Genomic DNA, 20,768 nt, shown 5'->3' with positions numbered 1-20,768 from the left:
ATTTGAAAGATTCGATAGGGGTTCTGGTTTAATTTGGAGAACTGAAGCCAACAAGAAAATAGCTAAAAACTGCATAGCACTGTGGCCACATATTGTTCTTGGCAATGTGTACTCAATGACCCTACAATACAGATACAACCATCTGTACTTTAAGACAAGGAAAGACACTCTGCCCCTTCCTTAAACTCCATTAATAAAGAATTTTTAAAGAAACAAATACAGAAAAATAAGGAAATAATAGCAACAATATTTTATCAAAGCGGAGGATAACTCATAAGTAACTGATCCAAGATAACTGAATCATATCAGTAGCGATCAATGTGAAAATGACTCAGAAACACTCAACACTCACAAAGTCCCTGTGAAGGAATGAAGACAAGAGTGAACTAGAGGTGTGGCTGAAGGTTCATTCAAGAAGCAATGAGACCTCTAGTCCCTGCCCAGTTCTGCAAGTCTGAATAACTCTGTCCCTCCCCTGCAGTATACGCATAGAGGACTCCTGACCAGCTGAGCATGTGAGCATGACACCAAAATAAGGGACTGAGGTAAGGTGTGCATCCAGGCTCTAACCTCTGCCCACCACTGAATTCCCAGGATGTCTATGGCCAGGCAGGGGAGCTTTTTTGCTGGAGATGTGATCACTCTGACTTTTAAATAAAAGGCAGCAAAGACCAAGAGGCCAAAACAACAGAAAAAAGCAAAGCCTTTGTTTCTTCCAGTAGACAGAGAAACTTCAAATAAATTAATAATTCCCCATACAAAAAACAAAAGATGAACTACTATTAATGTCCTGAGAGGCAATACGGAAATATCAGACTAAACTTGCACTCTAAAGCAACTTCAAATGATGGATAAATACAAAACCAAAAAATCCCAAATCAAACAACACTTCAGAGCAATCAAAGCAGCCAGAATTTAAGGTACCAGAATTCAAAGAAAAGGGAAAAACTGCTCAACAGTCACCTCTGCTTTCTTTCTCCCCTGGGGAACTGCCCACACAGCAAGGGAAACTTAAGGAAGTTTCAGTGAACTAGGTAAAAACATGTTGGAATTTGGTGCTGGCTAAGCAGCTAGGATTTAATAGGCCAAGTTCCAGAAAAGAGGAAACTACCAAGTAGTGACCCCAAATTTCTGTGTGTCATTATCTTAACAGCATTTGCAGGCACATAAGCTATACAGCCAAGGTCAGAGGAGCCAAAGAAAGCCTTCTAGGAGGTTGTGAGGCAGAACTAGGATTTCAGTAGTCTTGTGGTACTGAGTGGACACAGGAGCTCATAGCTCCCTATGTGAAGGAGCCCAAGCTATCAGCTGAAAGCCGGAGGTCTATGAAGAAAAAAAGGCAAAATGGAAACCAGACCCAATGGAGCTTATGACAACACCAGGGTGAAGGTAGCCTGCTGTTCTTTTAAGTTCTGCCAGAGGAAATGTAAATTCTCTCTGAAGAAAGAAAATAACACTCAGAACCTTTATACTTTCTCTTATATCCTATGTTCAGCATTTAATCAAAACTGCCAAAATGGGCTAGGGATGCAACTCAGTTGGTAAAGCACTTGACTAGTGTGTACAAGGCCCTAGGTTTGATCCCCAGCACTGCTTAAAAAGGAAAAAAAAAAAAAAAAAAAAACTCCCAAAAGACAAAAATTAAATGCCTAAAAAACAAAAGGAAAATGATATCACAGAAACTGTCCCACAAAAAATTCTGATACTGAAGCTAAGGTTTTGATATATGGGGTGGAAATTAAAACTGAGAAAAAGGCAAAATGGTAAAATGAGGGAAAAAATATAAGAAATGGCTGGGGGTTTAGTTCCAAAGTAGAGTATCTTCCTAGCATCACAAATCCCTGGGTTCAAGTACCACCAAACACACACAGTAAGAAATGGTCAATTCAGGAGATCAAATCAAAAGATGACAGAATTTCACAAGAGTAAACAATATCAAAGGAAAAATTCAACTCAGTTCCCCAGTGTAAGACATGCATTTTTTTCATATTAAAAAGACCTTATAAGTTCTTAGTGCAATGGATAAAAATGAACCCACATTTAGTAACTCAGTGGGAAAAATCATATACCAAAAGCAAAAAGAACATCCCAAATGCTTCCAAACACACAAAAAAATGGGTCATATATAAAACACAGAAGAATCCAACTGCATTTGATGTTTCAACAGCTGCAGTGGAAGTAAAAAAAACAACAGAGGTCACAGTAGGTTAAAGACATTTAGAGGTGTACAAGGTCTCTAAAAATTTCATCTGCGTGTCCTTTTTCATCTTCTACTGGAATGGCTCCACCAAAATGAAGAAGCAAACCCAGGATTCAGGAATTCAGGGATTCAAGGAAAAGCACAAAATGAAGGGAATCCCCAGGATGCTGATGAAGGAAAATCCAAGACAACAACTGTGCTGCTAGCCTTGAGATGGCTATCTAGATATCCATATAGAAGACTCCAGGAGGGAAATTTCCAGAACAGATGAAACCAAGAATATCTATATATTTGAAATTACTGACAGTACAATTATACAGCTGGATAAGAATTTCAGGAGAGTGATGTATTCAGAGAACTAAGAAAACAAGGTAACTATCAGTTCAGACAAAACATAAGACAAAGAAGAAAAGAAAAATCATAATGTGCCTAAGCTGATAGTACAAGTTGTGAAGTAATAAGGTAAATAAGTAATTTAAATAAACTTAAATAGGTGCAGGGTGCTGTGGCACACGCTTGTAATCCCAGCAGCTTGGGAGGCTTGTGACAGGAGGAATTAAGAGTTCCAAACTCAGTCTCAGCAAAAGTGAGGAGCTAACCAACTCAGTGAGACACTGTCTCTAAATAAAATATAAAACAGGGCTGGGGATGTGGCTCACCATGTTATTTTAAAATAGAGTAAAGAACAGAAGAAACAGAAGGGTTAGGGGGCATGACTTTATTATTTTTCATAATAAGTTCTGTGGAACCATTTGTTTCTGTGCTCATAAAATTTGATTAAAATTAAAACTAAATTAAGTAGGCTGTTGGGGCTCATGCCTATAATTCCAGCAACTCTGAAGAATGAGGCAGGAGGATCATGAGTTTGAGGCCAGCCTCTGCAATTCAGCAAGCCCCTGAGTAAGTTAGGGAGACTGTGCTTCAAAATAAAAAAAAAAAAAGACTGGGGATGTTGCTCAGTGGTACAGCACCCCTGGGTTCAAGCCCCAGTACCAAAAATAAATAAATAAAAAAAATAAAAACTCAGTTAAAAAGTAAAAGTAAAGAGTCAGGTGCAGGGCTGGGGTTATGGCTGAGCAGTAGAGTGCTTGCCTCGCACGTGAGGCACTGGGTTTGATCCTTAGCACTACATAAAAATAAAAATAAAGGTGTCTAGCTACAACTTAAAAGGTCAGTCTCAGCAAGGCACGATAATCCCAGTGGCTTGGAAGGCTGAAGCAGGAGGACCAAAGAATCATGAGTTCAAAACAAGTGTCAGCAACTTAACAAGGCCCTAAGCAACTTTGAGAGACCCTGTCTCTGAATAAAAAATATAAAAAAGGGCTGGGAATGTGGCTCAGTGGTTAAGCACCCCTGGGTTTGATCCCTGGTACCAAAACACAAAACAAAACAAAACCCTGTCTCAAAAAATAAATACAAAGAGGGCTGGGGATGAAGCTCAGCAATAAACTATCCCCAGTACTTGGTATGAATATTTTTACTTCACTTTTACAAATGTAAAGAAAGAATAAAGGTTTTTCTTTTCTTTTCTTTTCTTTTTTTTTTTTTTTACCTGGATCACCTAACTTGTGTGACATTTCATTTAAGGTCTCAATCTCCTCTTCCTTTGGAGCATGGATGACCATAACTGTAGACCCTAGAATGCTTAGCAAACATCCAATTTTCCCATGAAGATTAAGTCTTTCATTTAGAAAGTATGAAGACAGAATGGCACTAAAATGGGGGGAAAAGAAGGTTGAGAAATTTCAAATAATTTTAAATATCAACAGACTTATAATTTTAAAATCACTGAACTCACACTAAACAGAGAGCTTATAAAGATTCTGGTCTTTAACAAAAGTAAAAAAAAAAAATACACATACAATCATAAGATGAATCACCTACTTCACCATACTCTAAGGTATTTACCATCTTTCCACAGGAAGAAGTCCATATGAAATGGACAATAAAAGAGTCACAGTTTATACATCTTTATTTCTAATTAAAGACTATCCAAACCAATGTTGAAAAATTGCTCAACTTTAATCTATCCCTACTAGTTCATGCATCCCACTTACATGTTCACTTAACTGCATATAATTTGCCTATTAATTATTCTGTTATTTAGAAATGTGGAGTTAAAAGCCAAAGAAACTAGGGATTCAGTCATTTAATTATTAATTTGTTTATAAATTATATTTTAATACCACTGGTTTATTCATACCTAAAAAGAAAATATAGTATGAATCAATAAATAAAAAATATAGGGCTGGGGAGATAGCTCACTCGGTAGAGTGCTTGCCTTGCAAGCACAAGGCCCTGGGTTCGATCCCCAGCACTGCAAAAAAAAATATATATATATATATATTTATATATATATAATATGTAAGGAAAGTTAAGGGTAAAGACTTGTATCAAAATCCCATTTTACATGTAGTTTTTTGAAAACAAAGAATAAAAATAATACCTAACTATGGTCAATCAACTTTCCAAATACTAACCCAAACCCAGACCTCAAAATGAGCTTAGTTGTTTGGAATAATCATTAAAAATAACAGAAATAGGATAAGCCTTAGACTGGTCCTACAAAACAAGCACCTCAGGTCAGTCTTCACAGGCATGGAACCTCACATTAGTCAATGGTTTTCTGTAACAGGTGTAGAAATCTATTCACCACCAATCATGACCTACATACACTTAAGATAAATGTTGGAACAAATACGAATTTTCAAAAAATGAAATCAAAGAACTAGTGCTGGGCTCTAAATATAGGGTAAAGCACAAAATCATTTTCCCCCAACAAATTAACAGCTTGCCTATGCAGAGTACAACTTTTTAAGAGCAAATTACTACACAGTGCAAAAATAAGTCCTCTAGTTTGTTGAAATTTAAATTACGCTGAACACATGTAATTAGATAGTACTGAATACAGACTAAAATACTGACTGTTGTTTGCATACAAGAAATGCTGTGTCCTTACCTTACGAGGACGCTGAGAGCTCCCAGTGGCGTCACTAGTGTGGCTGGTGCAAAGGCATATGCAGCAAAGTTGGCCACCTCGCCTGCCCCCACTTAGAGATAGACAATTTGGCGGAGGGGAAAAAAAAAAACCTTTCAGATAGGAATGGATGTATTCAATTTGGAAATTCTTTCATTTTACGCAAAATCTATATATTATTTCAATTATATTCAATGATGTTCATATTTTCTCCCCTTTGTTAATAAAGATTACAATTCTCCTGTAAATTGCAAATGTTTAGTGCCCAATTAGATATGACACAAATCTATAATTTTAATTGAAAAAGTCAGTTTATATTTATATGAAGGTGCATTAATAAAATAATTTGGATATTTCTATTTTAGGACAAAAACACAGATCAACTAAAAGAAGCCAACACTGATCTAAAGGTACTTCTGAGTCTTTCTCACTGGCTCCTCCATTTTAAAAACATAAACTCATACAATATGCCAGGTCCTGTTTTAGGACCAGGAAATACAGCAGGAAGAAAAAAATAACACCACTCACCTAACACTTCAAATTTGGTGAGGAAAGACACACAAAATACATGTGTCAAAGAGTTAAAGGTAAGAGGCTGGTGCTATGGCTCATGCCTGTAATCCCGGCTACTAAGGCCGAGGGAGAAGGATCAGGAGTTCAAAGCCAGACTTGGCAGCACAGCAAGACCCTATCTCAAAATAAAAATAAAAAGGGCCGAGGATGTAACTTAGTGGTAGAGCACCCCTTGGTCAATTCCCAGTACATACATGAACTGGCCCCTCACCCTCTGCCCAAGTACTTAAAAGTACTATGGAGAAAAAACAAAGTCAGGGTAAACAATAGAAGTTAGTTATGAATGTGTCCTAATTTATATTATGGTATCAGGAAGTGACTCTCTGAAAAGGAAACTTTTGAACATTCTAAAATGAAGTGAGGGAGTTCATACTGTACACCTATCTGGGGTAAAACATTCCAAGCAGGGGTAATGTAGAGTACTAAAACTCTGACTGAGTATGTCTGGCAAGTCTGAACAGCAAAGAAGCCAGGGCAGCTCCAACAGAATCAAAAAAAGATAGGACCTTGCTCAGTCCCACTTCAGATTCCATAAATGGAAAAGACCCTAGGGAATTCTAGGCAGAGGAGGGACATAACCTCTTAAGAATCCCTCATAGCTGTTTTCCAAAATGGTTGTATCAATTTCTACTTAGTAGTGTATAAAAGCTTTCTTTTCCATACTCTTCGCTACAGATGGTATTGTCAGACTTAAAATTGCAATTGCAATTGGTTTTCCAACACTCTGCCAACTTCACTTCCCCAGAATAAATCTAACTTAATTGATGATGTATTAATTTAGGATTTTTTCACATATGCTCAAAAATGAGACTGAGCTATAATTTTCTTTCTTGTTTTGGTATTAGGAATATGCTAGTGTTTTAAGAAGTATGAGGTAACTTATGCCCCTTTTTTTCTATTATTAGAAAATCTCTCACTGAAGTTATTCCTTCTTTAAATGATCAAAGAACTTGCCAATTAAATCTTGCAGGCCCAGGGCTTACTAATACATGTAAATGTTTTAAAATTACAAATTCATTCTAAGAGGAGCATTCTGATTTTCTGTTTTCTCTTAGGTTTGTTATTTTTCTAGAAATGAATCTAATTTATTTGTTTCCATGTTTACTGAAGCAAAATTGTTTAAAACAACCTGTTAATATTATAAAACCTTGCTACATCAAACAGCTATTTCACCTTCCCCCTTTTTCTAAAAGTTTCAACAGAGGTTTATCAACTTTATTACTCTGATTATAGAACCAAATATTGGCTTTAATGGGCCTTTCATTTCCTACTTAGCTCTTCTATTACTTCCTTCCACATTTTTAGGTTTATTTTGCCATTCTTTTTCTATTTTATTGTTAGATGCTTCACATTTTCATTGTCAAGCATATATATTTAAAATGATAAATTTCAATCTAGTTATTTCAGTTATTTCCACAAGAAATGATACACTGATTTCTATCACTATATTAAAATATTTTCTACTTTAAATATTTAAATTTTTTTTTCTCATTTCCATTCTGACTTCATTGAACCATGGGTTACATGAAATTGTATTTCATTTTCATGTGAAATTATATTTCCACACACATGGGATTTCCATATTATCTTTTTGTTGATTTTTAATGTAACTATACTAATATGAAAATATTGTGCTTTAAATTCTATGAAAAAATTTAAGACTGGCTTTATGGTCCAACAAATAGTCAATATGGGTTAATATTCCACATGCAAGCGAAAAGAATATAAGGCATAATGGTCCACACCTGCAATCCCAGCCAACACAGGAAGCTAAGGCAGAAAAAGCCCAATTTCAAACCCAGTCTGGGCAATTAAGCGAAACCCTAAGCAATTTAGTGAGACCCTGTCTCAACATAAAAAACAAAAAGGGCTGAGGATGTGAAGCTCAGTGGTAAAGTGTCCCTGGATTAAATCCCCAATACCAAAATAAACAAAAAAAACTCCTCACTATGAGACTTTGGATTTGTCTATTCCACCTTGGTGTTAATTTATGCTTTGTATATTTCGATGCCATATCATTGACATTAGAACTAATAAGCTCTAAAAAAAATTGAATCTTTTATCTGTATGAAATGATCTTCTGAAATTTCCAGTATTGTTTTTTGCTTTGAAGTACTTCCTATCTAATATCACAACTTTTCTCTGGTATGCTTTTCCATTCTTTTTCAGCCATTCTACAACCTTGTGCTTTTTACTGTATCTTTAAAAAACAAAACAAAACATGTAGTTGGCTTCTTCGTTTTTTTGTTTTGTTTTGTTTTTGTACTGGGGATCAAACTCAGAGGCACTCAACCACTAAGCCACATCCCCAGCCCTATTTTGCATTTTATTTAGAGACAAAGTCTCACTGAGTTGCTTAGTGCCTAGCTTTTGTTGAGGCTGGCTTTGAACTTGAGATCCTACTGCCTCAGACTCCTGAGCCACTGGGATTACAGACATGCAACACTGTGCCTGGTTTTCTTTGTTGGTTTTAAACATTCTCATTTGATAATCTTTGCCTTTGAACTGGGGCACTCATGTTGGGTAGTAACTGGCACATATTGCTTTAAATATATCATCCTTATTAAAAATTTTATTTTTAAATGCTTAAATAATAATGAAACATCATCAATGTGCAGAAACAATAAAATGCCAATAGCCAAATATCTACCACTCACACTTAATAGATGTCACTATTTTACTTAATATATTTTTGATCTTTTCCTATTTTTAGATGTTTTCCTTTTGCTAATATTCTGACAAATTACAAGCATACATCTCCTTTCTTAATTCATATACTCCTACTTAAGCATAAAAACCATTATCACATCTAACAAAAGCAATAAACTAATGCCATCTAATAAATAACTCATACTCAAATTTCCCTTTTAATTTCTAAAAATACCTTTTAGAGATGATTTGTTCCTTCTAGAAGTCAATCAAGGAATTTGGTTGCAATGTCCAGAGAAGTCTTCCATTCTTATTTATCTATTAAGCTGATTTCTTTAAAAACAGCTTAAAGAAAGTCTCATTTTCTATATTTTACGTGATGACTTTCAATTCTTGTGCATCACCTGTTTTACCTAATCTGTTCTTTGAACCATTTTCTTTTTTTTTTTAAGTATTTTTTTAGTTGTTGATGGATCTTTATTTATTTATATGCAGTGTTGAGAATTGAACCCAGTGCCTCACACATGCTAGGCAAATGCTCTTCCAACTGAGCTATAGTCCCAGCCCCCTTTGAACCATTTTTTTGTCTTAAAATTAATCTTCTTATCATTCTTTCCTCCATTAATGTGGAAGTTATACACTTGGTTTATTTTTTTACTGAACACCTTGGAAATTACAACATGTACCCTAAACCTGTCAAGTGTAATATTTTTAAAAAATACTTTTAGTAAGGGCTGGGGAGATAGCTCAGTCGGTAGCGTGCTTGCCTTGCAAGCACAAGGCCCTGGGTTCGAGCCCCAGCACCGCAAAAAAAAAAAAAAAAAAAATACTTTTAGTAGTCTTTATTCTATTTATTTTTACTACTATTATTCTATTTATTACTATATTATTCTGTTTATTTTTACCGTTACTTTATTCTATTTATTTATATGTGGTGCTGAGAATTGAACCCCGGGTCTCACACATGCTAGGCAAGTGCTCTACCACTGAGCTATAACCCCAGTCCCTCAAGTTAAAGATTAATGTTTAGCTTTGTTGTTTTTATTCATCAACATTCAAGCAGATATCTCACACATTCCTCAATCTCTTCCTTTATCTATGAACTTCCATTTGGATCAATCTCTTTCTGCTAACTGTATTCTTTCAAATTATTAGTTTTAGTTTGTCCAAAATATGTCTGTTTAGTTTTATTCTTGGAAGTATATTTTCACTGAATAGAGAATTCTACTACAAGTACTTTTTCAGCATTCTGAAGTTCTATTTCTAACAGTTTTCTATTTCCAAAGTTGTTAAAATTCTGCTATCAATCTGTTATCCCTTTGAAGGTATGCTGATTTTTCTTTTTTTTCTGACAGCTTTTAAAATTTTGTGCCTTTGGTTTTCATCACTTTTACTCGGAAGTGTTTAGGTAGTAAATTTTCTTTTCACAAATTTTGTGTAGGTCTTGTTGAACTTCTTTCATCTGGAGTTTGGAAACTTTGGTCAGTTTTGGAAAACTCTCATTTTTCTCTTCAAATATTGCCTCTTCTCCATTCTCTCTGTCCCTTATTCAGAGACTTCAATTATTCACTGAATACTCTAAGTTCCATAATCCTTGTATTTATGTTTTCCGTTCTTTTGTCTCTGCTTGCTTTATTCTAATCTCTTCTAAACTACTACCAGTTCACTGAGTCTCTCTCCAGTCATACCTAACCTACTGTAAGGAAAATTGCTTATTTCATTTTTTAATTCTAAAATTTCTTTTCAGTTCTTTTGCAAATCTGTAACGTCACTATATGCCAGTGTAGTAAGCAAACCTGTTTTGTACTCAAGATACTCCCCATATCTGGAGAGTCTATGGGTCAGGTTTCTATCTGCTGCTTTTGCTAAATTCATAATCTCTTGTATTCCTCCCTCTAATTAAATTTAACTTACTTAATTACTAATTAAAAACATGGGATCTTACTATGTTGCCTAGGCTGGCACTGAACTCCTTGTCTCAAGCAATTTTGCCCCCTCGGTCTCATAAAATGTTGGAATGACAGGTGTGTACCACTGCCCCCAGTAGACATTTTAATTTTATAATTACTTATAGAAAGTTTAAGAGCATGATGTTGTTTTATCTTCTGGTGCTAGTATATATCTCCAGCACCTAGAACAATGTCTGGCATACAAGAGACAATCAATAAGCAATTGTTATATAATCAAGACTCAAGAGTGTTCAGGACAAGCTTTTTCTACATACCTTTTTAAAGACAGTCTTCAAAATAAGCATGGGCAGTCTTATCAAATAAAAATGCCTCCTTTTCAATTTGGAATGAGAACTAATGGAGGAGGAACAACTGAAAATCAGATTTTCCTATGAAATTTCCCTTTTAAAATTACCTCCTTTTTTTCCCAGTGCTGGGGAACTAACCCATGGCCTTGCAAATGCTAGGCAAGTGCTCTGTGACTGAATTATAACACCAGTCACAAAATTATTTTCTTAAATTGAGCAGTACTTTAAAAAATGTACAGGGGTATCAAACATGTTCTAATCAGATGGGTAAAAAAGGTCTTGATATTCAAATTAAACTATTAACTGCTGAATTACTTTTACAGGTTTAAATACATTTTGAATTCTTTCACTAAAATAAGATTTAAATTATAAAATTTGCTAGTAACAAGGCTGTGAGAGTATATGCAAATATTTTAACATATAGTTATAACATTTTCTTGAAATGTTCTCTATACATACTTGACAGTAGTCCAGCCCACCACAACCATTCTTTAAGATATGCATGGCCACCTTGACCTGTGAATGAAGAAATATTTTACTTCTTTGGAAGATTATCACACACTTACATAAATTATGACAACTATTATAATGACAGACTTCTTGTAACACACTAAATAAAATACTAATACTAATAATTCAACAGATCAGTAGAATAGAGCAAATGGATCTGGGGGAGGGAGGTGGGAGGGAAAGAGAAGAACTCCTGGTAGTGGGTAATAAGATTGATCAAATTATGTTCTATGTATATATGAATGGCATATGAATCCCACTATTATGTATAATTATAATACACAAAGACATAAAATAAAAGCAAAAAAAAAAAAATCACTGGAAAAAAAAAAAGATAGGCCAGGGGTGTAGCTCAGCACTAAACAAGCATGTTTAAGGCCATGGAAGGATCCCCGGAACCACAAAACAAAAAGCACAACAGCAACAACAAAAATCTCATTTGACTATAAGTACTTTAAATAAAGGTATCTGCCCCACTTAGCAGGATATTGTAGTGCTTCCTATAAAGACTAAGAACTGTTCATACTCTGGGGCTGCCTGGATGCACATCTTGCTTTTTCCTCAACTTTCCTCTTCAGCAAACTAACAAAGTCAGGACACAATTCGTACTTAAATCAAGGTGAATGAATCCTTTATAAGCGCATTCTTTATGGATAATGAAAGAGTGTGCCTTAGGATCAAGGATGAGGTACCGGGAAACAGACAACAAACATTAATACTTTCTCCTTTGCCCAAGATGGCACAGGAAACAGAGAAAGTAATTTTTACTGCCAAAGCTCATGAGGTCCAAATAAGTCTAGAATAAAGCAGAGGCAGAATGATGGACTATCCCAGACTTCAATAAGTCTCTGGTTCTATTCATGAATCCTATTTCCTCCTCTATATACAGAAATTTAAAGAAAAGTCTGGACACTAATTTAGCATTGATCCCTCTTCCCTTTGATAACAACTCCAATTGTGGAAAATTAATTAATTTGACATCTTTTTGCTTATTACAAAATCAATTTCATTCTCTATAAACATTCAGAACTCTTGAACAGTTAAAAGGTTTGACTGAACTCATGAATGAAGATGTGTTCTTCCATAGTCAAAGAACCTAAGTCATTTCAAATCACATAGGGTGTAACATACCTGCTCTCATGGAGCCTTTTCTGGCAAGTCGCAGAAGGCCTTTTTTTTTCAAAATGAAACTCCCTCCTATGAAAATGCTGGAGGTCATAGCCAATCCCAAACCAATATAGAAATCATATTTTCCACGCCCTGGGCTCATTTCGTTTGTCACTTAAGAAGCTCCTGTGAATCACATTGATCACAGAACAGAGAAACTGCTGGTACTGAGGCAGGGGGATGCAGTCTTCACATCTAAACAACACAAAATGAAATGAGATGTCCACAGAATGATCATGACAACTCACATACAATTTAAATTCACTTCATTTCCCTTCTCAAAAAGGAAGAAAATTTTCATTAGTTATTGACAAAAAAATTTATTAACATCAATTTAATAATTGTTTCTTCCAACTATGGCAAATGATTAGGTTGTGACATAAAATCAAGTTTTAATTGATTTGATAAACTCTGGTTCTATATTTTTATAAGAAAATGTTTCTCACCATAGCTAATAATCTACAACAATAAAACTCTCCTGATAAGAAAAAAAAATTCTATAGAATAAAAACTCAGGCATAACAATACACAAATCTAATTTATTTTTAAAAATGTTTTTGTAGTTGTAGATGACAGAATGCCTTTATTTTGTTTATTTTTATGTGTTGTTAAGGATCAAACCCAGTGTCTCACACGTGCTAGGCAAGCACGCTGCCACTAAGCTATAGCCCCAGGCTCAAATTCAGCTTATTAATACATTTATCAATTTCATAAATGTGTCCTTAATGAATAATTTACTTGGAGAAATTACAATTTTTCCCATGTATACATTTTCTTCTTAGTAATATATGTGAATATAAGCATATGATAATTTATTTGTTTAGCCTATCTGAGGATATACCAAGAGAAGATCAAGTTCACATTTTGTTAGCAGAGGATAGTAAGTCCAATAAAAATGTACACTGGAGCACAGGGTATGGTAGTATTGAATTTTAGAGAACATGACCATGGCACTAGAAGCTCAATTCACCAAGATCTGATGGGCAGCACAGGCTACACAATTTTTTCCAATTGGGCCAACAAGAACTCCGCTGACTACATACTCTCCAAAGCAGAGAAAACAAACTATTTAGCAACAATGTTTGTGACTGGTTATAACTAATTGCAAGTTCATCTTTCTAGCATGTCTTGGGATTTTTTTAATCCCACAATTTAACTACTTAATCCCAAAACCAATCTGTAGTTCTGTTAGGATCCTTACTAACCCTCACTAACAAGCCATGATTTTCCATCCTTCAAGTTATGACACTCTGGCCTTTAATCAGAACAACTGAATTTCCTACCCACCTATCCCTAAATTACTTTCTGTGTTCACTTAAGTAGTGTTTATTAGATGTACACTGTATTTGCTAAATATTATGCTAAGCACTGTGGATAAAATAGTGATAATTTTTTGTAGCAGGGAATGTTGTTTAGTAAGAGTGCTTGCCTACCATGTGTGAGTCCCTGGCTTTGATCCCCCAACATCTCTCTCTCTCTCTCTCTCTCTCTCTCTCTCTCTCTCACTCTCACACACACACACACACACACACACACACACACACAAAGATAGCTTTTAGTCTTCAATAGGGAAACAAACAGGAGGCAATCAAATAAGGAATACTAACACTTTAATAACAACAAATGCTACCACACTGAATTGATATAACTCCAAGAAAAAGGCCAGTGTTTGGATTTGCCTACTGAAGTTCACTGATTCCTATACAAATCAATGAATATAGTCTTCCTCACCCCACTGATCTGAGACTTGACCACCAAGCTTGGTTACTGGAAGGAAAGTTTAAATGGCAGAGTGTCAATTTTAAATACAAACTTAAAGTGGTCCCTCAGAGGTGTGCTTGCTCCTTTGTACCCTACCACCACCATATAACCATGCCTCAGAGATCACTAATCACAATCAAGGGAAACTCACTAAACAGAATTATTCCAGCTGACTCAAATCTGTGAGTGTGAACACAAGTGCTCACTCCTATATGCCACTGAGATAGCTAACTTACACACATCAACAGGTTTAATGTAGTAGGTGTAAAATTTACATCATGCTTTTTGAAAAACAAAAACTTGTCTGTAGGAAACAAGGACCACAGGGGCCTGGTGTTGTAACTCAGCAGCAAAGTGCTTGCCTAGCATGTGTGAAGTCCTGGGTTCAATCCTCAGCCCTGCAAAAGAAAAAAGAAAACAGAGATCACAGTGAAAGCTGGGTGATGGGTACAGGGGGTTCACTCTATTATTCTTTCTACTTCTGTGTATGTCTGAACACTTCCACATTTAAGTTTTTAAACACATTCTTCAGTGCTCAAGAGTTGCAGGGATCCCAGGACAGAAACCACTAGCAAGTCACCAAAACAAGGCTGCTCCACAATCTAGGACAAGATAATACTGAAATATGGAAAGAAGATAAGAAACTCATATCAGACAGGTGCTGAGTTTTCTAAGTATCAGTCATACATAATATGTATGAGATTATAGCTATTTGAAGATCTTCCAGAATTGATCCTTCTCACAAGGGATTTGGACAAATCCTAGTCTTCCTTGTGCTGCTCTTAAGGCAAGATGATACAGTGAGAAAGATTCTAGATAGGAGTTTGGAGACTCCATCTTGCCTCTAGATGGGTCTATGACCTTGGAAGAGTCAAACCTTAATGGATGTACATAAGACAAGAAAGAAGCTAAACAAGAAGCATTACCCTCTTTACTTGTCATCTCAAGCTACCATTTAAGTTAAGCATGTTTATGGAATGATGCCAGATAGGAGCGCCCTGCTGACATGAACAATCAGTTACTGATAGAAATACATACAAGGTTGGAGGAGGTAGGAGAAAAAAACAAGATGATTAGGGACAGTCACCTCTATGCAATAAAAGATCATAAAAAAAAAAAAAAAAAAAAAAAAAACAGTAAGGTGTGCTTACACAGTTCCTAACACACCCTACAGGACTAGTTTACCTGTGTTCATAAGCCAGTCTCCTTCACCAGACTACTTCTGGGCTCCTTCATCTCAAAATAGGTCTTAATATATGTTTTCTAGGTAAATACAGATGAATGGAACGATTCAAAACTGGACGTAAAAAGTGAAATTGCAGGGCTGGGGAGATAGCTCAGCTGGTAGAGTGCTTGCCTTGCAAGCACAAGGCCCTGAGTTTGATCCCCAGTACCACAAAAAAAAAAAAAAAAAAGTGAAATTGCATATTCTGAAATGGCCACTAATACAAAGAAAACCACTTTTAAATCAGCATCCTAAAATGTAACCAATGTTTTAGAGCCTATAAATTTGAAAACTGTAAAAAAGTTATCAAAGTAAAGCAGGAAGTAATAGTTCTAGATACAAGTGAAAGTGCAAAGACAATAGTCAGTGTCTGGGAAAATGGGAGTTGAAAAACCTAGCTATCCAAACACATCAACCCTCTTGGCAGGTATATCCTTCTAATGAGCAAGGGTCACCTAACTAATTGAAACATCCCTGAAGATTATCTGACATAGGAGTTGAGAGTGTAGCTCACAGGTGGAAAGCTTGTTTAGCACGTAAGAAGTCCTTGGATCAGTTCTCAGCAACAACCAAAAAATCATCTGATGTACAAATCATCATTCTCCTTTAACCATTACCTTCATGAAGCAATGCTCTTAAGTTATTATGCAAGTTCTACTGAGAAGTGACTACTTCTCAGCTGTTTCTCATTATAAAGTTTTTAAAGTTCTGTTGCTCACAAATCATGCTTTTGAAGGTCTAAACAGAATAAATTAAACATACGGTGTGAAATTCCAGAATTGATAAAATGGAACTTTGTTAAGAGGATATCAAGAAATAAGTCAGGTCTATTTTACAATCCTAATCCCCAAGTAACAACAGCCTCACAAATCCAAATTCAGACTTTACTTATATGAGCCTGACCCTTTTTTTAACCTCCTGTACTGGAGACTGAACTCATTCCAAGTTTTACCAGCGAGTATATATCCAGCCCTTTTTGTTTGTTTCTACAATACTAAGAAATGAATCTAGCCAAGTGCTCTATCACTCAGCTATATCCCCAGCTCTTTTTTCAGACAGGGTCTTGCTAGGTTGCCTAGACTGGCTTTAAAGTGATACTCCTGTCTCAGCCTGCTAACCAGGTGTGAAATCAGCCTGTTAACCCATGGGATTACAGGTGTGTAATCCCAGCTAAGCCTGACTTTTAAATGCCAAATGTACAACTACTTAACTTTGTAATATTTACTAACAATGTTAACTTTCATCAAATGTAAGTTACACACATATGATTCAAAGTCTACAATTAAGACCAGTATTATGTGCTGCCCTGACAACTAGTAAAACTGGAAAAACTTTGAAAGGCCTCACTGCAAATTCCCCTCCCCACTCTGCTCCTATTGATAAGATCCTGAAGGTCAAACAACTCTCATTATCATGGCACCCAGGCACTGCCCTGCTCATCCCTATGTAGTGGGTTTCACTGCCCTGGCAGTCTAAGGAATTATTAAACTAAGCAATTACATCCTCTTCAGGATCCAAAAGATACTCCTATAATTACAAAGCCTGCCTCTCAGTCCCTGGTTCTTCACTCTGTTGTGAACACAACACCCATGAAGTTCTGTATGGTGAGCAGTGTTCTCCCCAGGGCAAAGACAGGTGACTAAGAAACTGCTGTCCATCTCATCTGCCCAGTGTCAGTGTTGCCGGGAGAGAATCCCTTCCCAACCAAAAAGATTAAGAGGTGATTAAAACAATGCACATAATTATATTCATTTTACACTAAGGTCAATGCAATTTAATCGTTCCTAAATTATTCATGGCTTATATAAGAATTTTATCCACAATTACTTAACCAAGTTTCATGATGCTCTTTCAAATCTATTTTTCTCTTTCCTTTTTATCTTTATCTGTGGACTAAGAAAATTTCAAACACAAAGCAGAAGGCCTTTGGGGACCAGTTGCGTCAATCACATATGTGGGGCTTTGGAGATTTCCTATAGCTGGCTGCCTCTCTCTGGCCCACTTCATTTCCCAACACAGGATCTGATGCCCAACACATGGGTGTCACCACTGCCTACAAACACCAGAACCCCGTACTTCATTCTCACAACAGGTCATGGCTCCCTCCTCTCTTGCCTGGCTTTTTAGTAAGGCCAGGCCAAACTTCAAGCTATGCCTTCAACACCTTTGGCCCACAGGCATTTTTCTCCTTTCCACTGACTTTACTTACAGTTAGTTTCATCAAACTTCTCAATTACTGTTTTAACTTTGAAGATAAACTCTTTAAGTTCCATAAAGACAACTACTTTAGTTCTCTGTGGTGATTTACCCACAAAAAGCACTAATTTATGGTTATAGGTTTGATTTATAAGGCTGTTACAATTTGGATATGAGGTGTCCCCTCAAAAGCTCATGTGTTAATGCAGGAATGTTCAGAGGTGAAATGATTAGATTATAAGACCTGTAATATCATCAGTGGGTTAGTATGTTTGTTGATAACTTGAATGAATTACTGATCTGTAGGCAGATGGGGTGTATAGTAGGTCACTGAGGGCATGACCTTGGGAATTACATTTTGCCCCTGGCTCCTCTTTCTCTCCCACTCTGCTTTTCCTGGCTGTCAAGAGCTGAGCAACTTTCCCCCACTGTGTCTTCTGCCATAATGTTCTGTCTCACCCAGGTACCAGAGCAATGGAGTCAGCTGACCATTGGACTGAGACCTCTGAAACCATGAGCCTCAAATAAACTTCTCTACCTCTAAGTTGTTCTTGTCAGGTATTTTCACAACAATGAAAAGCTGACTAATACAAAGGCTTTCAAGAATCAAGGGCTTTCTGTTGTTGTTGTTATTTGATGTTTCTGTTCACACATGGAACTGCACCAATGTATATGGGAAGAGATACAACATAAGTTTGCAAGCCTTCAATTTCTAAGGCAGCCTTCAGTCACTAAACCAAGAAAATAAATTATCTCATTTGGACTTACAGTTTGAAAATAGGACATCAATGTGAATGCCCTGAAAGAAATGAGTTGTTTTGCTATTCTCAGATCTGGTTATGCTCTGCTTCCACTCCCTGTAACTGAAGGTCAATCAGAGCTGGGAGAGCCTGCAACAGAGATATTTTTTATTCTTAAGGACTAGACATGAAGTAGGGCCAGGCTTAAAGACAAGTAAACAAAAAAACTGCTGGATCTCACTTTAACTAGTTTCCCAAACCAAAGAGGACAAGCTCCAATTGGTACCTGTCCATCTTACTTCTCAGAGGTCCTCAGGTAGAGTAAGCTCAACTGTTAATTGCTATTTATATATGGCCATTTGTTCAATAAACATACTGCAGCTATTATATGCATGGCATTGAAGTTCTTTTTTTTTTTTTTTTTAAAAGACAGGGTCCCACAATATTGCCCAGGCTTACCTCGAACACCTGGGCTCAAGCAATCCTCCCACCTCAGCCTCCTGAGTAGCTAGTTAGCAATACAGGTGCGTGCCACCATGCCCAGTTCAGCTACCGGAGTTCTAAGGGTGATCAAAGGTCCCCTTCTTCAAGGATTCCACAGTTGAGAATTTAAAATTCTAAAAATAGCCTATTCAAATCTTAAACACACTTTTAAAGATTCCTACAAGTTCCAACTTGTTCGAATTTTTTTTTTTTTGGTACCAAGGATTGAACTCAGGGGCACTCAACCATTAAGCCATATCCCCAGCCCTGTTTTGTGTGTGTGTGGGGGGGGTGGGGGGGTTTGTTTTTGTTTTTTAGAGACAGGATCTCACTGAGTTGCTTTGTGCCTCTCTTTTGCTGAGGCTGGCTTTGAACTCGAGATCCCCCTGCCTCAGCCTCCTGATCTGCTGGAATTACAGGTGTGTGCTGCTGCACCCAGCTTGTCCAAAATTTTTAACTGATCTTCCTAATATTTATGACACTTAGAATGTAAACTTTCATTTAGTGCTGGCATGTCCAAAATGAAATACATACATCTCAAAAAAATTATGCTAGATGTGGTGGTGCATGCCTGTAATTCCAGATACTCAGGAGGCTTGGGCAAGAGAATCTTAGCAAAACATTAAATTCTCAATATCACAAAAATAAAATTAAAATTATGAACCTGATCCACATTCTTCCATAATGTAGAAAACACATTTTAAGAGGGAAAAAAGGCAGTAGCACTCTAACATCTATGAGAAAAGCCTACAATGAGACTTTCTTTGCAAAGTGACTAACAGTACGCAACATAATCATCAAAGTTACAAACTTTAAACAATTATACCAATTCAAGTTCATAAACTTATAACAGCACTTTTGACATTTCATTTTCACAAAGGCTTGAAAAGACATGTGGTAAGATTCCATGTCTAGAATATCAGCAGAGAGAGATTAAGCAGCTTGTCATGCAGTGATAAGTAGTGGAACTGGGACTCCAGTTCAGGCCTCCTCATCCTTGGCCTTTTGCCCTTCCCGGTGTAATCTCCTTCTAGTCCCAAAGGTGGAACCAATTAAGTGGAAATTCCAACCAGGCTTTAGTGCAGGTCATTTTCTCCACCCCAATAACTCCTTATGCTTTGACAATGGCTTTATCATCCTCACCACCCAAAGCAGTCACAAGGACCAACAGTATCAGACGGTTTCTTAGAAAACATTCTTGCTCTTGCCCTGCGGAACCAGAACTCCAGGTTTTCTGAGTCCAGTCTGGCTTACATGCACAATGCTGCCAAGGTGGGGTAGCAAATACATCTCTGCCAAGCTCATCCTCTTGCTTAAAAACTTAGGGGTAGGCTGGGAATGGTGGCACACACCTATATTCCCAGCTACAAAGAAGGCTGGGGCAGGAGGATTAAAAGTTCAAGGCAATCCCGGGCAATTTAGCAAGACCCTGTCTCAAAATAAAAATAAACAGGTCTGGAAATGTAGCTCATGGTAGAGTACCATGAGTTCAATCCCAGAACCAAAAACAAAAATAACTTAGGGGTGGTCTGGGAATGTGACTCAGTGGTAGAGTGCTCACAGAAATGTACAAGTCCTGAGATCAAAGCTCAGCACTAAGGGAAATGAAACCCCAAACAAACTTTAGGGGCAAATAGCAGGGGTGGGAGGGATATAGCTCAGTAACAGACCATGCCTAGCATGGGCAAGGTTCTGGAAACAATCCCTAGCTCCAAACAACTACCCACTTTTTCAATGACTACCCACTGTTTTTTTGGACTGGGGATTAAACCAGGGGCACTCAACCACTGAGCCATACCTCCAGCCTTATATTTTTTATTTAGAGATAGGGTCTTTGCGGAGTAATATTCCATTGTATAAATATGCCACAGTTTCTTTATCCATTCATCAACTGAAGGGCATCTAGGTTGCTTCCACAATCTGGCTATGGTGAATTGAGCAGCAATGAACATTGATGTGGCTGTATCTCTGTAGTATGCTGATTTTAAGTCCTTTGGGTATAGGCCAAGGAGTGGGATAGCTGGGTCAAA

The 20,768-nt window shown here is 36.8% G+C and overlaps 1 protein-coding gene across 8 annotated transcripts in view; it reads right to left on the bottom strand.

The window, feature by feature from the left end:
- The window catches only part of Nipa2 (NIPA magnesium transporter 2), a 28,904-nt gene that overhangs the window by 1,415 nt on the left and 6,721 nt on the right, over nucleotides 1–20,768 (bottom strand). For 3 of the 8 annotated variants that reach the window (XM_047541344.1, XM_047541343.1, XM_047541349.1), the window contains exons 3-6: nucleotides 12,298–12,528; nucleotides 11,116–11,172; nucleotides 5,160–5,250; nucleotides 3,753–3,913 (exon numbers count right to left, since the gene is read on the bottom strand). In XM_047541344.1, coding sequence (XP_047397300.1) covers nucleotides 3,753–3,913; nucleotides 5,160–5,250; nucleotides 11,116–11,172; nucleotides 12,298–12,436 — 448 coding nt within the window. In that variant the 5' untranslated portion in view covers nucleotides 12,437–12,528. Of the gene's footprint in view, nucleotides 1–3,752; nucleotides 3,914–5,159; nucleotides 5,251–11,115; nucleotides 11,173–12,297; nucleotides 12,529–14,330; nucleotides 14,433–14,456; nucleotides 14,493–18,283; nucleotides 18,406–20,768 lie in introns of those variants that run through there. The other 5 variants (XM_047541346.1, XM_047541345.1, XM_047541348.1 and 2 more) reach the window with 4 other exon arrangements.

Source organism: Sciurus carolinensis, chromosome 2 (genome assembly GCF_902686445.1).
Source record: "Sciurus carolinensis chromosome 2, mSciCar1.2, whole genome shotgun sequence".
Classification (NCBI taxonomy): Eukaryota; Metazoa; Chordata; class Mammalia; order Rodentia; family Sciuridae; genus Sciurus; species Sciurus carolinensis.
The sequence above is the reverse complement of the archived record's forward strand: the minus strand, read 5'-3'. Positions and strand labels throughout refer to the sequence as shown.